The sequence below is a fragment of the Calidris pugnax genome, unplaced genomic scaffold, assembly GCF_001431845.1.
Source record: "Calidris pugnax isolate Ruff unplaced genomic scaffold, ASM143184v1 scaffold140, whole genome shotgun sequence".
In the NCBI taxonomy this organism is placed as follows: domain Eukaryota; kingdom Metazoa; phylum Chordata; class Aves; order Charadriiformes; family Scolopacidae; genus Calidris; species Calidris pugnax.
The window spans coordinates 1,115,855-1,138,268 of record NW_015090896.1 but is presented as its reverse complement, the minus strand read 5'-3'; the positions used below and the strand labels follow the sequence as shown (position 1 = coordinate 1,138,268).

The following is a 22,414-nucleotide window of genomic DNA, read 5'->3' as shown; positions in this document are numbered from 1 at the left end:
GCCGCCGCCGCCACCATGAGCTCAGAACCGTGGCCGGGCCTGCCCTTCCTCCCAGGCTACGCCTTCAGGGACCCCATGGTGAGCGCAGCCGTCCTCCCGGGGACTCTCTGCCCCTATTTCCCCGGCCTGGCCCGGCCTGGCCTAGCACAAACCCCTCCGAGAGCCCCCCCTGAGAATCCCCCTTCTACATCCCCCCACCTGCTTCAGGGTCCCATCGGTGACCGACACCCTGTCCAACTCCCCCCTTGAACACACCTCCAGGGAACCCGGTACTCCTTCATCCCCTCCTCTAACTCCTCAGGAGACCTGATATCACTTAATATCCCCCCAGGGGACATGTTACCCCCTAAACCCACCCCGAGGGAACTCAGTACTCCTTCATCCCCTCCTCTAACTCCTCAGGAGACCTGATATCATTTAATATTCCCCCAGGGGACATGTTACCCCCTAAACCCACCCCGAGGGAACCATCTGTTCCCTCACACCGCCGTCTAATTCGCCCAAGAGGTCTGGCACCTCCCAAATTCACTTAATTTCTCTGAGAATCCCCCTTCTACACCCCCCACCTGCTTCAGGGTCCCGTCGGTGACCGACACCCTGTCCAGCTCCCCCCATGAACACACCTCCAGGGAACCTGGTACTCCTTCATCCCCTCTTCTAACTCCTCAGGAGAGCTGATATCACTTAATATTCCCCCAGGGGACATGTTACCCCCTAAACCCACCTTGAGGGAACTATCTGTTCCCTCACACCACCGTCTAATTCGCCCAAGAGGTCTGGCACCTCCCAAATTCACTTAATTTCTCTGAGGGGACTTGGTGTCTTGTGAACCCATATCCTGGGAACCTTCAAATCCTTTAAACTCACACCCTTCAGGGGACCTGGTGCCCTGTGAAGTGACTCCCAAGGAACCTAGTGCCCTGTAAACTCACTTGATGCTCCCCAGCAGACCTAATACCCACTGAACTCTCTCCCAGAGAACTTGAAGTTTCCCAAAGCCAACAAATATCTGCTGAACTCACTTCTGGGTGACCTGAACTCTCCAAACACACCTGATGTCTCCTGACCCCACACACAACAGACCTGATACTCCCTAAGTTCTCCCAGTGTCATTAAAAATCTGCTCCCAGGGGTTCAGGTATCCCTGAGCCCACCCTCCAGGGTACTTGGTACTCTTAATCTTGTCCCCAAGGAACCCATTGCATCTTGCACCCATCTGATAACCCCTGAAAACTGGTAAACTGAGAACTGATAAACCTCCATAGAACTAATACTACCACCACCTCCAGGATCCTGCCAAGGAAATGAGAACCCCTCAGCTTCTCCCAGGTTCCTTGGAAGAAGTAGTGTTACCCTCATCCTCATCCTCCGCACCTGAATTGGCACCTAAATGAGGAAGCAAGCTTTCCTTTTCCCCATTCCCAGTGGCCCACTCACTGAGGATCTGATAACACCGGATCCTTCCAACACCATCTTGAGGAAGCAGTACCACAGATGAGAACTGATACTCCCCGAGTTCCTTCCAGAACTGTTTCAGAGCAGCTGATAGCTCTGCTCTTCCTTCTCCCCAGGGAACTAATATCTTGAGTCTTGAAATCATTGCTCAACTTCAACACAGTGCTACTAATGTCAGTGTGAGAAACCAACACACTGACTGCTCCCCTCAGAAGTGGTGCTCCCAGAATTTTGTAGGGAACAGGCCTGATCTATACCAGGCCATGCCTTACATTTCCCTGGAGTTTAGTATCCTTAAGAACAGGTTCCTCCCTTTCCATAAGGCTCAGTGTTCCAAGTGAGGCCCCCTCTTCCCTCTCCTCCTTCCCAATACCTCCAAGTTGCCTGGTCATTGGGAAAACAGGTCCCCAGTATGCTTTGGTGTTGCAGGATAAGGAACCTCATGTACTTGTACGTTAATATTTGACATGGGACATGCCCTCCTGCAAAAAAAAACAAACAAAAAACCCATATATTGGGACAGTACTTATCCTTGATATTCCCATTGAAAACTGACACCTCCAGAACAAGTACTTCCATGTCTTCCTGATATGTCCTCTAGATTGTGCTCTAGAGAAGAGAATCCAGTTTACCCTTTGGCAAATCTTCTCAAGGGATGGTGAGCCCCACGGCAGGTCATCCCACTCTACTCTTCCCGGATCACGTAACTTCCTGGGACACGGGCTTCATGCTTATTTGATGTTTCAGTGGAAATGCTTATTCTCCCAAAAGAGGAAAGCTCCCCTTCTATCTTCTGCCACCACAATGCTCTTGATATTTCTAGGGGACACTACAATATTTCTGTATCTCTTGATTGCTCCTAAGATGGAGTGGGGAGGAACCTCTAAAAGATCTTAACACCACTGAAGAGATTAGTGCTCCCTTCAGGTGATATTCTCCTCTGTTTCTGAGATCAGTGGTGGTATTGTCACTAATTCCTGTTTGATAGTTGTGCTCTTGACATGATGTGCTCTTGACAAGGGCTGTGTCATGAAGGGCTTTAGAAAACCCAGTCCAGATCACTCTGGATGCTTTTGTGAGAACCCAGTTTTCTCTGTTTTCCTAAATAGGACCCTCTATTTTCTTTATTCTGCTTGTGTGTGGATTAGGATTACCCAAGGATAAATTGTCTCTGTACTGGTCTTACTGGTGCCTTCCAGCATGAGCGGTCAAACTATTTTCTATGTCAGTGCCAGCTGAGTTCTTCAACAGGAAGTGGAGCCATTCACTCATAACGAATACTCTTAATCATGCAGTAATAAAGGTTATCTCAAAATTATTCTCATCTTAATAATATTATTTGCTCGATATCATTTGTAACATCTCAGAAATCTGCAATGCAAATTTCTCCCCCAAGCAAAATATTATTTCCTCTATCAGTAAAATCCTGCCTGCTGTAGTCATGTGAATGCTTCTACTGACTTCAGCAGTGCTGTGTGTATGTAAGAAACACCCATGGGACTTAGCAGAGCAGAGCATTATTTCAGAATAATTTGAAGTGTTAGTAATATTTTAAGGAGATCTGGACGCCAGAAATGGCTTTGCAGTGTTCCTCAAGATGAGTCCTAGTGAGTAGCCCAACTCACTTTGCCTCAATTTTCCAGTCTGTAAAATGGGCATAGCGATACTTGTTTTCCAAGTGAATGCTGAGAAGTGCTGAAGAAAACTCCTGTGTCCAAATAAAATGGTGTTGTTATTGCTTAGTGTTTGTGTGACAGAGGAACAAAGACACTGGGAGGGGGAAAGTCCTTTGTAGGAAATGTTATAGACTTGTTTAAAAGAAGGATTTAATTCAGTGGGATTTCTTCAGATATGGACTGGCAGCAACTGAGATCAGGAGTTTACATTCTGGGGGTTTTCCCTTTTAAATTTGTGTTACTCACCTGATACTGTGAGATGTTATCTGGCATCCATGCTCACTTGGGAGAGCCTATTGACTTTGAGAGTCTTATGAGTTTATGAGGTGCTTTCTTTAGGCCGCTGTGGGCCATAAAAGCCCATGCACTTCTGACAACACTGATATTGCCCAATTTAAAGCCAAACTTCCTGGTTTTCCTTGATTTTTTTTTTCCCCACAGCTTTCCCTTGGTATTTATTTAACAGAAGGAAATAGTAGTTCTGTGGCAGGACTGATGTTTGTAAGACATTCTGTTAACATCTCTTCAGTAAACTCTCTTGTTTTCACCTGAACCTTTTTTCCTCACTGCTCTGTCCACAGCACTGCAAGATCCGTAGTACCAGTTTAATTAGTACCAGGCAATTATGTGAAATTCAAGTGGGGCCTTGAAGGTATAAATAAGATTAGAGGCTTAACCATGAAGGGTGAGAGCAGAGGGGGAGAAGTGGTTCATACGCCTGAGGTTGGACTGATTGCAAGTCTGGGTCTGTAAAAGGAGCTGAAGCTTGTTCCTTCAGCACCAGAAATGCGTACAATTCTGTTTTACTTGGCAAAAGGCAAGGTAAAATCAGGGATTTTATTAGTAGGGACTCACAATTTCTCCTGCTTTCTCTGGAGCGTTAAGTGTTGAAAGCCCAGTGGGATGTGTTATTTTAAATACTTTCAGGGTTGCAGGTGAGGGACCAGGCACAGTGGACTCTCCAAGTTGAGTAGCTTGGTGTCACTCAAGTCTGGTCCTAATCTTGATTATGAGCCGCTGTGGGCCATAAAAGCCCATGCACTTCTGACAACACTGATATTGCCCAATTTAAAGCCAAACTTCCTGGTTTTCCTTGATTTTTTTTTTCCCCACAGCTTTCCCTTGGTATTTATTTAACAGAAGGAAATAGTAGTTCTGTGGCAGGACTGATGTTTGTAAGACATTCTGTTAACATCTCTTCAGTAAACTCTCTTGTTTTCACCTGAACCTTTTTTCCTCACTGCTCTGTCCACAGCACTGCAAGATCCGTAGTACCAGTTTAATTAGTACCAGGCAATTATGTGAAATTCAAGTGGGGCCTTGAAGGTATAAATAAGATTAGAGGCTTAACCATGAAGGGTGAGAGCAGAGGGGGAGAAGTGGTTCATACGCCTGAGGTTGGACTGATTGCAAGTCTGGGTCTGTAAAAGGAGCTGAAGCTTGTTCCTTCAGCACTAGAAATGCGTACAACTCTGTTTTACTTGGCAAAAGGCAAGGTAAAGTCAGGGATTTTATTAGTAGGGACTCAAGATTTCTCCTGCTTTCTCTGGAGCGTTAAGTGTTGAAAGCCCAGTGGGATGTGTATTTTAAATACTTTCAGGGTTGCAGGTGAGGGACCAGGCACAGTGGATTCTACAAGTCGAGTAGCTTGGCGTCACTCAAGTCTGATCCTAATCTTGATTATGTTTCTGTGATTACTTCAGTAGTGAAGAACAGGACTGGGCTGACAGAGATTGGGTCCTATTCGCTGACATTTTCTTGTGGTGTGTCCTTAAGCAAAGCAGGGACCTTCTTGTGCCTGGATGATTATTTAGCTTGAAGAATGGCTCAGTAGCTGGTGTCAGGTAGATAGCAAAGATAGATGAAAGGCTCCGAGAAGCTCCAAACCAAGGTTAAACCAACAAAAGGAAAAAAAAAACAGGTGTGCTTACACAGATAGAATTATTCTTGTCTTATAAGGCTTCTCATTAATGTGCTATAGGGTCTTACACTGTGGTTAGGATATGATGTTTGTAAGACATTCTGTTAACATCTCTTCAGTAAACTCTCTTGTTTTCACCTGAACCTTTTTTCCTCACTGCTCTGTCCACAGCACTGCAAGATCCGTAGTACCAGTTTAATTAGTACCAGGCAATTATGTGAAATTCAAGTGGGGCCTTGAAGGTATAAATAAGATTAGAGGCTTAACCATGAAGGGTGAGAGCAGAGGGGGAGAAGTGGTTCATACGCCTGAGGTTGGACTGATTGCAAGTCTGGGTCTGTAAAAGGAGCTGAAGCTTGTTCCTTCAGCACTAGAAATGCGTACAACTCTGTTTTACTTGGCAAAAGGCAAGGTAAAGTCAGGGATTTTATTAGTAGGGACTCAAGATTTCTCCTGCTTTCTCTGGAGCGTTAAGTGTTGAAAGCCCAGTGGGATGTGTATTTTAAATACTTTCAGGGTTGCAGGTGAGGGACCAGGCACAGTGGATTCTACAAGTCGAGTAGCTTGGCGTCACTCAAGTCTGATCCTAATCTTGATTATGTTTCTGTGATTACTTCAGTAGTGAAGAACAGGACTGGGCTGACAGAGATTGGGTCCTATTCGCTGACATTTTCTTGTGGTGTGTCCTTAAGCAAAGCAGGCACCTTCTTGTACCATCTGGATAATTATTTAGCAGACATTTTCTTGTGGTGTGTCCTTAAGCAAAGCAGGGACCTTCTTGTGCCTGGATGATTATTTAGCTTGAAGAATGGCTCAGTAGCTGGTGTCAGGTAGATAGCAAAGATAGATGAAAGGCTCCGAGAAGCTCCAAACCAAGGTTAAACCAACAAAAGGAAAAAAAAAACAGGTGTGCTTACACAGATAGAATTATTCTTGTCTTATAAGGCTTCTCATTAATGTGCTATAGGGTCTTACACTGTGGTTAGGATAGAATGGAATGGAATAATTTCAGCTGCCTGTGTGACCCTTGCAAAAACTGGAGAGAGGTGGTGAAATGGTGACTGTGCTTTGGTACATTTCATAATCTCCCTTCTGTGAGCACGACACACCTTGGTTTAGCCCAGCAAAGCAAAATCCTGTGGCTGTCATCCCCAGGAGAGGGCTAACAAAATAAATAGTGATGGAAAACACGGACGGTGCACAGGGTGTAAGAGTCAAGGGAGCCCCGTGAGGCAACAACAGAGTGAGGTCCCGTGGTGCTCTGTGCTGTCACAACACAGAGTAGGGAACAAAGAGTTTGTGAGAGAAATACTGGGGCAGAGAAAATGCTGTCACCCCATTCTGTGCACTGAGAATGGTGGCAATAGGGAAATGAAGCAATTAAAGCTCTTGGGGAATCTGTGTCGGTTCTGTGTTCACTCTGATGCTTTATTCCTTCAGCTTCTTACTGTTTTTCTTGATCTAAGTCTAAAATCTGATTGTAAATAACTGCTGCAGTAGGTTGTAATAAAATGGGGGGGGGGAATGGGGGGGGGAGGAGAGCGTTCTGCATATTACACTCTTTTACTGTTTTTCTGTGCTTTCAGTGACTGTACCTACTAAGTGCAGTATTTTAACAGCTGGATTTCCTTCCACAGAAAACGTCTTTCCATCGGTCCCAGACGCTGGGCTACAGAAAAGGATATGCCTTTTTTCGGCTGCCGACGGTGGGGATCGGCGGGGAGCGGTTGTACGTGAATCAGCTTTCTCAAGCTGAATTAGATGAATTATCCAACGTGAGACCCACGCTGACCTACGGGCCGGCCAAGGAGGCTCCACCTTCAGGCTTCGTTCCAGCACACGTGGCTTTTGACAAAAAGGTAGAAAGAAGCTTATTCCAGGAATATCGCCGGCCAAGTCCGGAGACATAAACAGTCAGCTCCAGGGTTGACGGGACAGCGTACAGCAGTTTTCAGATGCCAGAGCCCTTAGTCAGAGACAGCTGAACCCCAGACTGAAAGAGGCTTTCTTTGCTCGGGAGGAGGATTATAATACGTAAACGATGTAAGACATTCCCCACAAGTTACGCTAGAGCTTTTCCAGCAGGCGTTTGGAAAAGAAGTTTGATTAACTCTGAAAAGCTTCAGTTTATAACCGTTGCCCTGTAAACCACAGCCTGGCCCTCTGCCTTTCCAAATCTATATTGAGATGGCAACTGAGCTTAAACTGTAAAGGACGGTCTGCAACGGGGACCTTGTTAGACTGTTAAACTGTGGTCTATTTATGCTCGTGTTTGTCATCACAGCGTGTTACAGTCTGCGTTGCTCCCTTAGTGCTCCCTGTGCTGTATCTTGGTGATTGTATGGGACTCGGAGGTGGCTTTGTGTCTGCTCTGAGCAGTTCCTGAGCTCACCCTCGATTTTCTGAGTGCTGGGACAGGGCAGTCACTGTGGAGAGCGTGAGGCTCAGCAGACCCGAGCGTGTGCAGGGCTTGGAAAAGGCAGCCAACCCTCAGCCCATCTGTGAGACAGTCTGGGGAACAGATGTGCTGTGTTAATTACCGAGGCTATTCCTTTGGAGTAACGTAGATGTTGCCGTTTAATCTGTCAGATACTTCTCTGCCCCTTAATTCAAGCCAAAGGAGCAGCAGGAGCCTCAGTACTGCTGGGGGAAGACCCTTTTTAGAGCACTTTTTGAAGCACCTATGCTGGATAGCAGGGACTTGCTGGCTTTATCATCACTTAATTCCTGAGGTCTGTGGGCTGGTGTAGGCTGAGTATGCAAGGCTTGACTAGTCTGCAAGGCTTGATTAGTCTGCAAAGCTGACAATAGTAAAGAAAGCCGTGCATGTCAGAAAACTAGATTATTGGCAGTAACTGAGCCCTTGGCAGCAGGTGATCAAGGAGGAGTAGGGAAAAGGCTGTATTTGTAACACCTGTACCAAATTTGCAAAATGCAGGTTTTGATAAAAGCCCTCGCCATGTCTCTGCCACCAGTCACAGATTAGGCTACATTTGGCTTTGGGTGATTTTATAGATTACAATCCAGTAAATTTGCATTGCCAAAGCCTATTACAAAGAAATAGTAGACTAATTGTGGTGTTCAAACTGTTTCTCTCTTTCTCCCTTTGGTAAATTCCCCATTTGGCAGGTTTTGAAGTTTGATGCCTATTTCCAGGAAGACGTTCCTCTCTCTGCAGAAGAGCATTACCGGATCCGCCAAGTGCATATCTATTACTTCTTGGAAGATGACAGCATGTCCGTCATAGAGCCTGTTGTGCCCAACTCTGGTCTTCCTCAAGGCAAACTTGTCAGACGCCACCGAGTACCCAAGAATAACCATGGGGATCCTTACCACTGGAAAGATCTGAATCGGGGCATGAACATCACCATCTACGGCAGGACGTATCGCATAGTCGACTGTGACCTCTTCACACAGGTGTGTTTTGCTCACACAGAGAGCACTGACATCAAGAATCCAGGGAGTTATGGCTGGACAGACCTGGTAGAGTCCAGTAATCTGCATCTGTAGCTTTCACAATAGGGTTGTCTGCAGTCTTTCACTTTGCTTTTTGTGAAGACTTCCTTGTGCCCAGCAGTGTGCCCAGGTGGCCAAGAAAGCCAACAGCATCCTGGCCTGTATCAGGAACAGCGTGGCGAGTAGGGCCCGAGAGGTGATTGTCCCCCTGTACTGGGCACTGGTGAGGCCTCACCTTGAGTACTGTGTCCAGTTTTGGGCCCCCTACCATAAAAAAGACATTGAGGTGCTGGAGCTGGTCCAGAGAAGGGCGACAAAGATGGTGAGGGGTCTGGAGAATAAGTCTTATGAGGAGAGGCTGAGGGAGCTAGGGGTGTTCAGCCTGGAGAAGAGGAGGCTGAGGGGAGACCTTATTGCTCTCTACAACTACCTGAAAGGAGGGTGTAGGGAGATGGGGGTCGGTCTCTTTTCTCAAGTCACAGGCAACAGGACAAGAGGAAATGGCCTCAAGTTACACCAGGGGAGGTTCAGGCTGGATATTAGGAAACATTTTTTCACGGAAAGGGTTCTCAGCCATTGGAATGGGCTGCCCAGGGAGGTGGTTGAGGCACCATCCCTGGAGGTGTTCAAAAGACAGGTTGATGTAGTGCTGGGAGGTATGGTTTGGTGATGATGATGCTCCTTGTTTGTTGTGTGGGTGTCTATTTTTGTCAGTTAGGTTGATGGTTGGACAAGATGATCTTTAAGGTCCCTTCCAACCTAGAAGATTCTGTGATTCTGTGATTCTTCAGATCAATGTAGGGTTCAAGGTATGATATTTGCTGAGGGCGTATTAATTGCTCAGTATTTTTGCCCCAGGACCACTGGGAGTCCATCCTCAGGACTTCCCCTTACAACACAAATTCTATACACATTTCTGTAGAGTCTGGATGAAACATTGTGCGTACGTGAGCGGAAAATTACTGATCCTAACTCTTTTCTGACTTCATACTCCTCTGTTAAGAATAGGGGAAGGGAATGCAGTCAGTAACTCTGCACCCATCTACAGCCAAGCCAGAAGAGCAGTCATGATCTGTGGGTTGAGAATCGTGGTATGAACTGACCTTTCTAAGAGAGCTTACTCATTGCCTGTGTTGCTATTTCTGGCTATTTCTGTACCAGTAAATGAAATAATAACAATCCAATAACAAATAATAAAAAAATACCAGTAGAGTGGTATCCTGTTAGGTTGTCCCCAGTATAATCTCAGCCTTGGTCAACTATGATTCTTCCAAGCAATTCCCAGGAGCAGTCCAGCAGTTAGAATGCTCCAGGGACCATTGCCAATAGGTGAGTTACGTGCAGCCAACCTGTCCTGGAGGCTGAGAGGGTTTAGATGCACGTGGTTCCTTCCCCGTTGGCCTCAGTGCCCAGGAATCTTCCCAAGCATGTGTAATATATTGATATATATGGGGCTGTTGAGAACACGTGGGGCCAGCTCTGCTGGTCAGTCAGTTGACATTAAATAAAGAGCTGGTTCTCATGTTAATTTTGGCTGTTTGATGGGGAACACGAAATGAGCTAGATGGGTCTGCATCTCAAAGCCATCATTAACTGGCATCCTCCAGATGAGAAAATAGTGAGTCTGGAAGTGTGAGCCTGCCTTGTGAGTCCTCAGGGTGATCTCACACGCCTGTTGGAGATGTTTGCATAGGTGCTTCCTGGGCTGAATGTTTTCATGGGCCATTTCCCAAGGCCCAAAAGGGAAGAAATCCATTGACTGATCGTTTTGAGTGACTGATGTGAGTACACAAGTAATACCCCAGAGTTTGTTGATGCTTCCGAGGCAAGCAAAAAATCTCTTCATCGACAAACATTGTCCTCTTTCTGAAGGAAAAGTACTCCTCCTGAAAGAAGGACTGGAGCTGCCAGTCTGGCACATATCCCCGTGGTCTGAAGGGCTTTGGTGGGCCTGGTATGGGTACTGCTAACATCCATGGGCTGACATATCACAGAATCACAGAATCTTCTAGGTTGGAAGGGACCTTAAAGATCATCTTGTCCAACCGTCAACCCAACTGACAAAAATAGACACCCACACAACAAACAAAAAGCAACACCATCACTAAACCATACCTCCCAGCACTACATCAACCCATCTTTTGAACACCTCCAGGGATGGGGCCTCAACCACCTCCCTGGGCAGCCCATTCCAATGGCTGATAACCCTTTAGGTGAAAAAATTTTTCCTAATATCCAGCCTGAACCTCCCCTGGCGCAACTTGAGGCCATAAATGCTGAGCCCATTGGGGAGCCCTAGGTCTCTTGCAAATTCAGACTGACTATGTCCACAGTTATGCACTAATTTACTCTTTTTCATTGACAAAAAGGAGATCTACTGACAGTTTTCCTTCATTTAAAGCCCTAAGGCCAAGGAAAACTTGAGATCAAGTAAAATCTGACTTAGGATGCTGAGGACAGGACTGCCCTAAGTAATTAAAGGGCGAGCAAAGCTTAAAGAGAAACATCTTGGTCATCTTTTATAGTATTTGCTATTGCAGTAGAAGCGATACTCCTGCAGCCTGGTGGCCTGTGAGTAGTGTTCTGTCAACGCTCATCTCATCTGGAATCTCTAATTACCTTCAGAACTCAAGGCAGCACTAATACCTTAGATGACTTTTCCTAGGTGTTCCTGGAGAGCCAAGGAATTGAACTGAACCCTCCAGAGGAAATGGTTTTTGATCCTTACACCGAACTGCGGCGAAAGCCCACACGCCAGTTCGTCACACCCTCAGATTTCGACCAGCTCAAACAGTTTCTGACCTACGACAAGCAGGTGAGAGGTCTGGTAGGGATTACCCACAGCACAGACTGTAAGTGTTATTGAAACCCAAGTTTTGTGATTCTAAAAAAATCTCAGTCCACTGAACCGACTCCTGTTCTGCTCCTTTCTTGGCTTTTGTAGGAAAGAAAATATTTTATCTTTTTACTGGGCTTTGGGCCTTGTGAGCAGCTTCTCTTTGGATTGCAGATCCTCCCTCTCTCTCTTGCCTTCTGTTGGGGTGAGATAAGCCACCTGCCTCGGGATGTTAGAAGATAGGGCCAGATGCAGTGCTAAAACAAATGGGCATGCAGCATCCACTCCTCTCTTACACCAAAACACTGATGCCAGGTGCCAGAGTGGACAATTTCAGACAAATACAGGTGCTTCTTCCTCTGACTGAGTTCTCCCTCTGCACACAGTTGACTAATGCTCTCCTCCTTGATCCTCTGGACCCTCTTCATTTAGCAACAAATTAAGAAACCCTATAGACTACATCTATACTAGAGAATAAAACAGAGCCAGGACACAACCTGAGTTCTACGTGTTGTCCCTGGCCAGCTATCGATCAAACAGTTCCTGCCTGTCACCTAGGTGTTTGTTAGCACAGGTCAGGGTCATATCCAGTTGTGGCTTTGGATATGGTCCTCCTGTTTTGAGGGGAGGTGACAGTTTTGCTGTGTGGATGCAAGCTGGGCCATGCCTGCCATTTTACTGCCAGTTTAGCCTTAGTGACTCAAATCTGTGCTGGGCCAACTCTGCCTGCTCTTGGGCTCCCTGTTTAGGAGCTGTACCTGGGGGAACCTATAGAATCAGAGAATCATTGGATGGTTTGGGTTGGATGGGACCTTAAAGATCACCCAGTTCCAACCCCGCTGCCAAGACCAGGGACACCTCCCTCTAGACCAGGTTGTTCTTGAGCATTGCAGTGTGAAGAGTTTTATTTCTGTGGCATTTCTAGATGATATTTCTACTCAGCAGAAATAAAATGGGGTCTGCAGTGAATGTAGCCTCCCCAGGACTGCCAAGTGCCTTCCTTTCTGCCTTCTTCAGCATGACAGTAGTAAAGAATTGGCTTTGAAACCTCTGAGAGGTTTAAGAGTCAAAACAAGATTCTGTCTTGCTGTGTTAAGTTTCATTATAAAAATAACTTCCCTACTTATCCCTTGGCAATTATTTTCTGCTACTCTTTAATCAGTAACTCCTTTCCCATTTTTCTTCATGCTTCCTGAACTAAGTTTCTTGCCTTAGCATAAACTGTTCTCTCTCACTCTCTGATTTCAAGGAAAGCCAGGCCTGTCCAGCTCTCCAGACCCCTGCTGCCCTTCCCACTGCTGCCTCAACCACCCGTTCATCCCAGTACCCACAGTAAAAGGGCTTGGTTCTTCTATACCTGGCAGAGAAGATTGCAGAGATGCCTCCAATCACCCGACTCATTTCAACCCACTTCCTTCAGACAAAGCATTAGTAATTCTAATTACTAATGACTGGTGAGGCACTGGTGAGGCCTCACCTTGAGTACTGTGTCCAGTTTTGGGCCCCCTGCCATAAAAAAGACATTGAGGTGCTGGAGCGGGTCCAGAGAAGGGCGACAAAGATGGTGAGGGGTCTGGAGAATAAGTCTTATGAGGAGAGGCTGAGGGAGCTGGGGTTATTCAGCCTGGAGAAGAGGAGGCTGAGGGGAGACCTCATTGCTCTCTACAACTACCTGAAAGGAGGGTGTAGAGAGGTGGGGGTCGGTCTCTTTTCTCAAGTCACAGGCGACAGGACAAGAGGAAATGGCCTCAAGTTGCACCAGGGGAGGTTCAGGCTGGATATTAGGAAAAATTTTTTCACGGAAAGGGTTCTCAGCCATTGGAATGGGCTGCCCAGGGAGGTGGTTGAGGCACCATCCCTGGAGGTGTTCAAAAGACGGGTTGATGAAGTGCTGGGAGGCATGGTTTAGTGATGATGCTCCTTGTTTGTTGTGTGGGTGTCTATTTTTGTCAGTTAGGTTGACGGTTGGACAAGATGATCTTTAAGGTCCCTTCCAACCTAGAAGATTCTGTGATTCTGTGATTCTGTAATTCATGGTTGTTTTCTCTGGCTCCTTTTTCTTCACCCCAGGTCCTTCGCTTCTACGCCATGTGGGATGACACTCACAACATGTTTGGTGAGAATCGACCTTTCATCATCCATTACTATTTGGCAGATGACACAGTGGAGGTTCGGGAAGTCCACAAGCAAAATGATGGTAGAGACCCGTTCCCAATACTAATAGGACGCCGACGCTTGCCCAAAACCTTAGTGGACAAGAAAAGTAAGTTTAGAGTTGCCAGAAAAATCTGTGCTGAAGTGTCTTGGTGGGTAGATACCACTGAATTGCTGAGAACACTCCAAGCGGTGTTGGGTTTTGGCCAAAGAAAAGTTCTTTAAATGATCACTAAATTCTTTATCTTTTGGGAAACAGTGGCAGGACAGCAGTACCAACAGTTTGCTTTTGTTTCCCTTTTCCCCAGGAAAAGTTAACATTGACCTGATGGATTTATTTTTCCTTTTGCTCCCTTGTCCTTAGAGACCTTCCCGAGCTGTGTGCTGGAGATCTCTGACCACGAGGTACTTGAGTGGTTCACAGCTAAAGATTTTGCTGTTGGCAAATCTACCACCCTCCTTGGACGCACCTTCTTCATCTACGATTGCGATGAGTTCACCCGAAACTTCTATCGTGACAAATTTGGCATCACAGACTTCCAGCCAGTGGAAGTAAACAAGAAACCACTTGAGGAAGTTCCACAGGTACTGCAAACAATTCCTCAAAGGATGGGATGGAAGGAAGCAATCATAAGTTCTTACAGTATAGTTCAGCCTAGTAAGAAACTATAATAAACACGTTCAGCCTATAGAAAAGAGTAGATAACTTAAAAAAGACAAGGCAATAATAGTCATAATGAATATTATGAATATACAGTAGGTTCAGCCTAGTAAGAAACTATAATAAACACGTTCAGCCTATAGAAAAGAGTAGATAACTTAAAAAAGACAAGGCAATAATAGTCATAATGAATATTAAAGTGAAAGTCCTCTGAAACTGTTGATTTCTAATGTTGTAAAGGACAAATCACTTGCTAATGGTGATAGAACTTCGGTTATGTCTACACTAGAAAATTAAACAGTGTCAGGGTTTGTTTTTGGCTGGGAAGCCAACTGGCACAGTCTGGCTGCACTCATACTACGAAACTCTCCCTCACCCTCCAGAACAGGGTTGGCAGGTCCAAACTGCCTACTGGGGACAGTCACAGCCCTTGTTACCTCCCAAATTGATCTTAGGAATGGTTTGAAGAACTAGCTGGCCTATACCATAAACATGCTGGGCATTGGGATAACAGTGTAACCACAGAGATGATTGAGTTCCTGTGCACAGGAAGGTTTTGTTATTAGTAGAGCCATAGTCTCTTTATTCTGAGAAATTACCTGGCTTTCTGAATTTCAGATTTTCTTAAATATTTTCCATAAGCTAGGGATCCAACACATGGCTGGGCTAGTAGTGTCTCTACTGGGCAGGATTTCACAGCTATTGCTACCTGGTGATGGAAGTTTTCTATCCAAACAGATGTTTTCTGACAAGCAACCTTGCAAATATCATCTTGTTGTTAGTTTTGGCTGTTTATGCTTGATATCTCCTCTGGATGCAGGTAATTCCTCCCTATAATGGTTTTGGCTTCGTTGAAGACTCTCTTCAGAACTGCTTTTCACTGTTTCCAAAGCCTCCCCGGAAAAATATAATTAAGATGCTAGAGAATCACCTCAAGGTGCTGCGATACCAGGTGTCCCTGGTAAGTGCTTTCCTTGACCTTATAGGGCCAGCTGATGTTGTGGAGACAAGGGGTGGGAGGAAAAGACAAGGCTGATGGCAAATCCTCCTCTGTGCCACTGAGAAAAGAGAGTTCCCCAAGCCACCACGAGTGACCCTCGAGTGCCGTTGGGTTATTGTGTACTTGCTGTGACAATTAGTAGCACGCAAAGGTTAAAAAAAAAAAACAAACCAAAACCCAAAAACCCAAGGCCAAAAACATACAAAAGAGTCAGACTACAAAACCACAGCCATTTATGGAAAAACTCCCACTGACATCAGCACGTGACAGATGGCCCTAACTGAAACAGCATTGCAACTGGGCACTGTGCCTCTGCCTGCCTTCAGCTGCCACCACCAGCCTGAGCTTGCTGTCCCCCTGCTGCTGGCTCCAGCTCCTTGTCCTTCTCCAGGCTGGTCCTGGGTGCAGCAGCCAGCAAAAGACTGTGTGAGAAGAGCCACCAAGTGCCAACGCAGAAGCTGTGGAGCCCACAGGGATGGTGCTTTCCACCCACGACCACGGCATTCAGGCCCCCTGGCCTTTGTGCCAGCTTTTACAGTTGGTTTATGCAAGGAGCCTCTGGCATTTCCTGCGCTGCCTGCTGCCTGCCCTCTCCAAACACTCAGGGTGAATGAGGGCTGATTTCTTTTCCCTATTGTGCAGGAGCTCCTAAAGGTCACAGCTGACAAGTTGAGATCCACTTAATTTTACACTGAGCAAGTAAACCTGCTGGCGTGTCAGGGGAGTGCCTTCCTGTGACTAAGAGCTGGCACTCTCTCAGGCACCCATTATAATGAAAAATTTAACTTTAATACTGAATTTTACAGCCAATCTCTCTCTGGGATGAATCATTCCATATAGGATATTCCTTTCTCTTGGGTTACTCAGCCTGTGGAAACACTGAATATATTTGTTCGCTGTGGCTCGGAATCTGCTTCTCTTAGCCTGACTAGAGCAAGTAACCTTTGAAATTCAGATACTTAACACTGCCTTAGGGCTTTGTTATGCTATTTCAGCATATCTGTAGCTTTTGGCCTACATCAAGAGCTTCTGTTAGTCAGCTCTAAAAAATGCGATGAACTCTGGGTGCTTATGAGTGGGTTACAAGGTGCTCCAAAACACCCCAGGAAAGAAAAAACCTGGCTGAAATGTTCTTTTCCAAAGCCACTCCCTTTCCTCTAGGAATCACCAAACCCCGAGGACAGAGAGCGTCGTTTCATCCTCTCTTATTTCCTCTCTGATGACATGATCAGCATCTATGAACCCCAAGTCCGCAACTCCGGCATCATTGGAGGAAAATATTTAGGAAAGACCAGAGTTGCCAAACCAGGCTCTTCTGTAGACAACCCCACGTACTATGGGCCCTCTGACTTCACCATCGGTTCTACAATTGAAGGTAAAATCCAGCCTGGATTGATAATACTCCCTGAGCATTGGTTTTTAGTGCCTGCTCTGAGATGTCATTTATTGCACGGACGGGGCATATACTTTTCCTCCCTTGGCGAGTAGGGCCCGAGAGGCTGGGGTTATTCAGCCTGGAGAAGAGGAGGCTGAGGGGAGACCTTATTGCTCTCTACAACTCCCTGAAAGGAGGGTGTAGAGAGGTGGGGGTCGGTCTCTTTTCTCAAGTCACAGGCGACAGGACGAGAGGAAATGGCCTCAAGTTGCACCAGGGGAGGTTCAGGCTGGATATTAGGAAACATTTTTTCACTGAAAGGGTTCTCAGGCATTGGAATGGGCTGCCCAGGGAGGTGGTTGAGGCACCATCCCTGGAGGTGTTCAAAAGACGGGTTGATGTAGTGCTGGGAGGTCTGGTTTAGTGATGATGCTCCTTGTTTGTTGTGTGGGTGTCTATTTTTGTCAGTTGGGTTGACGGTTGGACAAAATGATCTTTAAGGTCCCTTCCAACCTAGAAGATTCTGTGATTCTGTGAAAGATCTGTTCCTTCTGGCTCTCATCACGTTTCAGTTTCCAGATCACCAGCTGGTGTACATGGATAGAACTCTTGTTACTGTCACGCTCGGACCTTTGACATAATTAGGAAAAAGAGCTACATTCTCCATAGTATGTGTTCAGTTTACATTTTTGGGCTGGCCAGGGTTCACAAGGGTTAAAGCTATGACTACCAGCAGCAAAGGCCATAAATCTATCCTGTAAGGAAAACAAATGTAATCCTGAAATATTTAGAAACACACCAGTGCTAATGGGGGAGTCACTGTAGGCCCAAGCACGGGGACTTTGTCCTTTTCAGTCCTTTTCAAGGACTGAAACAAACAGAACTCACTCAAACCTGGAACAGAGGAACCGTGCTCTCTCCTGGATGATGAAGTGACTTACCTGTGCTGAAGGGCAAGTAACACTGTTTTCTTTAATGCCTCTTCCCCAGTGTTTGGCCACAGGTTCGTTATCACTGACGCTGATGAACATGTGCTTAATTATATGGAGAGCAACGCGGAGAGTTTCCCTGCAGCAACACTGCAGTCCCTGAGGGATCATTTTCGCCCACGGCAGATGGCAAAGAAGGCTGCCAACAGGTAGGCTTCAAAGGATGGAGTTGTGGAGCTAAATAAGACTCAGGGTTGACATCTAAGGGCATTTCCAGCAGCCTCCATGGGCCCCAGCCCACGTCTAATGGTTCTAATGGTTGCTCAGCTGGTTATTCAGCTCCAAGAGCCTGTGTCTGGACACATACAGAGGGGTTCAAGTGTGCACAACGTAATGCCGTGGCTGCTGCTGACTCAAAACCCTTGTGGGACAGCTCTGGCTCAGCAGCAGAGATATTTTCAGCTAAAAGTTATCTTTTCCCAAAAGACAGCAGCAGTTAACTGTACCAGATGCTGCTAACAGTATCTGCCTGAGCCACGAGATAGTTGCAGGCTCAGTGAAGGGTTGGTGGAGCCTTTTTTTTTATTTCATTTGCTCTGGCTGTGTTTATCAGCCCATCAGAGTGGAGACCACATCCTCTTTTTCAGCTGTCTGGACACATTTGGGGTGACCCAGTAACAACCCGACTACCTCATGTGACACTTTAGAGTCAGTTACTATCTGCACAAAAGGGAAAACAGTTTCATAGAATCACAGAATGTTTTGGGTTGGAAGGGATTTTAAAGACCATCAAGTTCCAACCCCCCCTGCCATGGGCAGGGACACCTCCCACTAGACCAGGTTGCTCATTGACCATTGTTTACTTAATGCTCCAAGATGAAGACTGAGCTTCATCTCCAAGTCCAACTGGAGGTGGGTTTGCCATAAAAACCAAGCACCCCAGAAGCCTGCTGTCTGTCCAGAAATACAGTCTGGCCAGCCATGCACACAAGTGTCACAGTAAGGCTGCCAGAAGTAGCTTTTACATGAAGTCCTCTTCTTCCTTTCTTCTACAGTGTCAGCTCCACACTTGAGACCGGCAAGCAGGAACTGGATGAATTAATTGGGCAGATTCGGGAAGAGCTGAAGCTCCATAAGTCCTTGGATGGCAAGATCATGCGGGAGGCATTTTGTCAGTGCGATGAGGACGGCTGTGGCATCCTGGACAAAGCCAAATTTTTGGCCCTTTGTGACAGCTTGGGTGTGCCAACCAACGCCTCTCTGGTTCACAAGGTCAGAAGGAAGGGGTGCTGTGCATATTGAATTCCTCTCTTTTATAGTTCTTCCAAAAGTTCTTCTACAAACCAACCCTAGTCAGGCAAGAAAAAAAGCTGCTCTACCCTACAAAGGGGAACAGCTTCAAGAAAAGGGCAAGAGAGTCCCAATTCAGAAAGGCCTCTGAGCTCTTGGACTGAGCCTGTGTCTTAAAGGAGGAGATAATGATTGGTGTAAAGGGAACACATTTTACCCAGGTTGTCCCCAGAATGAGCACCTTAGTGTTTGGCTGTCCTGTTATCATGGAATTGTAGAATGGGTTGGGTTGGAAGGGACCTTAAAGATCATCTAGATCTTCCTGCCATGGGCAGGGACACCTCCCACTAGATGAGGTTGCTCAAAGCCCTGTCCTACCTCGTCTTGAACACCTCCAGGGATGGGGCAGCCACAGCTTCTCTGGGAAACCTGGGCCAGGGTCTCACCACCCTCACAGGAAAGAATTTCTTTCTAATATCTAGGTTAAATCTCCCCTCTTTCACTTCAAAACCCTTCCCCCTCATCCTATGGCTCTAATCCCTGATCAAGAGCCCTCCCCAGCTTTCCTGTAGCCTCTTTAGGGACTGAAAGGCCGTTATAAGATCTCCCTGGAGCCTTTTCTTCTCCAAGGTGAACACCCCCAAGTCTCTCAGCCTGTCCTCACAGCAGAGGGGCTCCAGCCCTCGGAGCATCTTTGTGGCCTCCTCTAGACCTGTTCCAACAGCTCCACATCCTTCTTGTGCTGAGGACTCCAAAGCTGGACACAGTGCTCCAGGTGGGGGTCTCACAAGAGCTGTTCTGTGGAGCCTGAAAATACCAGCTGGCCCAGGTCTCCGAGATGAGCAGAAGAGGTTGTATATCATGATAGACACCAGGCATAGGCTACTGCAGAGCTACTGGGGGTCTATCATGACTTAAGCACACCTGGACTTGAGTTGAGGTGACACTGAGGTGCTGAGGGAATCAGCCTTAGGAAAGCTTAGATGCATTCCGAGTTTAACAGCAACTGAATTGAAGATTTGAGAACTGAGTATTGTACCAAAAAATGATAATAATAAAAAAGAAATTAGAATCGTAACAACTTGGTTAACACAACTAAAACACAGGCTTGCTGGGCACTATGAGCACCAGCACGTGGAGATCACAGAGCAGAAAATGTGAGGGAAACTGAAGAGAAAAACTGAAACGGTGGGGATGGAGGATCCTTTCAGGAATATGACTGGCAAGGATGCTTTCTTAGCATAAGGTGATATGCAGTAGATTAGTGGCCAATAAAGGCAGACTCGGAGTTTAAAAAAATCTAGAAATCAGAGGGAGTATTTCCCTTGCTAAAAAAAACCAAAAAAGCCAAATAAAAACAATTTTCTAAACCAGCCTACAAGTATCTCAAGGGAGGGTTGAAGGAGGAGGGAGCCAGACTCTTTTCAGTGGTTCCCAGTGAGAGGACAAGGGGCAACGGGCACAAGTTGGAACAGAAGAGGTTCCACTCAAATATGAGGAGAAACTTCTTCACAGTGAGGGTGACAGAGCCCTGGAACAGGCTGCCCAGGGAGGGTGTGGAGTCCCCTTCCTTGGAGATTTTCAAGACCCGTCCTGAGTAACATGCTCTAGCTCTAGGCAATCCTGCTTCAGCAGGGGAGTTGGACTAGATGATCTCTATGGTCCCTTCCAACTCTAAAATTCAGTGAAATTCAGTGAAATTCAGCCAACTGCAAGCATGACAGCTGTGGCTAGAAAGGTGCCCAGGCTATTTATGTCTCTGAATGGGCACTGAAAAAAAGCCCTTTGACCAGCACCCTGGGCTTATGCTGTACTAGAATTCACCAGAGACCACTCTGCCCTGAGGAATTCACCGGGGGGTGACAGTCCTTCCTGCTCCCACTCCAAAAATGGGAGATGTGGTGACGTGCCCAAGAGCACGTGGGGAACCTGTGACGACTGAGGCTGAACCCTTGCGTCTGAATGCCCATCTAATTGCTAAAAACATCCCTCTAAAAATGGGAGATGTGGTGACGTGCCCAAGAGCACGTGGGGAACCTGTGACGACTGAGGCTGAACCCTTGCGTCTGAATGCCCATCTAATTGCTAAAAACATCCCTCTACTCTCTTGAAATCTTAATAACGGTGCGGTCAGAGCCCTCAGAAGTGAAACATATGGCAGATGATGGTTAACTACTGCCTGGGTGGAGAGGAGCACAGCTGTCAGTCACACAAGAGCAACCCCAGTAAATCTGTCTCCAGGCGACCAGGGGAAGAGGAATCCTTTCAAGGAGCTGTGATATTAGACCTTTTTTTATCTCCCTGGGTGTCAGAAGGAGATTAGTTATGCAATTAAAGAAACAAAACCCCCTCTTTCTTCCCCTTAAGCATACAAAGGCTATAGCTCTGTAACACAATGCAGGGTCAGGCCTGGATACCAGGACTGGCTCATTAGCATGGCTGGTGCTGAGCTTAATTATCTGCACCTCCACTTTACACCATGTGCACACACCGAAGCGACGCCAGAGACCGGTAACTCTTCTAATATGCTGCCCTCACCCCGCTTTTTGGCAGGGATTTTTATGGGGTTTCTGAAAGATTTCCTGTGCCTATGTCACTCTGCTTTAGGTTTTTTTGTGGATTTATTGCCACTCAGAAGGCAATCGGGGTGAAACTCAAACAAAACACTTCAATTCTTCTCCTGGCATAAATTACTCTCACCTCTAAGCGTTCAATCTTACCTGTGGTTCAAGGCTAATGAGGTGGTAGGCTCTTCCACACAGGGGGATCAGATCTTCTGCTCTGTCACACAAGGGGTACTTCTGGGCACTTTCCCCTAAAAAAAAATATTCGTAGCTTCTTCCAACTCTTTACGGTGTTTGTTTCTTGTTTTTTTTTTTTCTTTTTCCCCAGCTGATTGACCTATGTTCTTGTGGAGAAGACAAGATAAACTACAGTGACTTCCTCAGAGCCTTCGCCTCGTGATCCTTGCCCAGAAGTTGGAGCACAAGACCAGCAATACAATTCTTAGCTGAGTTGACTTGAAGACACCGTACCTCCAAAAGGATGCTCTAATCTTCACCTTTGCTTCACTCACTTTCTCCCTCCCCTCCCCACTGAGCTAATTGCACCCTCACTTCGTTAACCTTTGTTCCTTCCTACCCTCTCCCTGCCTTTTTAGCTGTCACCGAACTTGACCTCACAACTGCTGGATATTGAAATGAAACTCAACAGCAGGAAAAAAAAAACACAGAGAACCAAAGCCAAGTTCTCCTCTTGCTCTCTCAACTTTTGAATGCAGAGCAGCAAGGCTTTGCTAGAGCTAAAGCCTGGAGAGATAATGACTTCAGACTTGTCTTTCAGAGCCAAAAGGGGCCTTTCACCTTCAAGCAGCGCAGACTGCCAGTTTAAATTGTTCTTTGCAATGTGAGAAGATCTAAGAGCCCTGCCCATGGACCACGATAAATGCACCCTTGCTAGTCTGAATGGAAGCAATGCATGGCTGTTATAAAAGTGTTAATAAATCTCCTTTAAATAGAAGTACCTCAATGTCTGGAATAGCTAAGGATTAAAGTGAGGGGAAAAAAAAACAAACCCTCAAAACTGATTTTGTGTTTACTTGAGAGGGAGTGGTGGGTTTAGCTGTCAGGTAGCTGTGGAGACAGCAGGGGTCTGTACCCAC

The 22,414-nt window shown here is 46.4% G+C and overlaps 1 protein-coding gene across 1 annotated transcript; it reads left to right on the top strand.

The window, feature by feature from the left end:
• Nucleotides 1-22,275, top strand: EFHC1 (EF-hand domain (C-terminal) containing 1). Its single transcript, XM_014948382.1, has 11 exons — nt 1-78; nt 6,690-6,911; nt 8,182-8,469; nt 11,174-11,323; nt 13,415-13,607; nt 13,863-14,083; nt 14,980-15,120; nt 16,321-16,534; nt 17,525-17,672; nt 18,519-18,735; nt 21,646-22,275. Exons 1-11 carry the CDS (start codon nt 16-18, stop codon nt 21,715-21,717), a joined length of 1,929 nt encoding a protein of 642 aa, XP_014803868.1. The 5' UTR covers nt 1-15; the 3' UTR covers nt 21,718-22,275.
• Nucleotides 22,276-22,414: the final 139 nt, after the last annotated feature.

What these genes read in the sequence shown, in the direction of transcription:
- EFHC1 (XM_014948382.1), top strand. Translation starts at nt 16, where the DNA reads ATGAGCTCAGAACCGTGGCCGGGCCTGCCCTTCCTCCCAGGCTACGCC. An exon ending in AACCTTAGTGGACAAGAAAA is followed by an intron (nt 13,608 to 13,862) that starts GTAAGTTTAGAG and finishes CCTTGTCCTTAG; the next exon opens with AGACCTTCCCGAGCTGTGTG. An exon ending in TGCGATACCAGGTGTCCCTG is followed by an intron (nt 15,121 to 16,320) that starts GTAAGTGCTTTC and finishes CCTTTCCTCTAG; the next exon opens with GAATCACCAAACCCCGAGGA.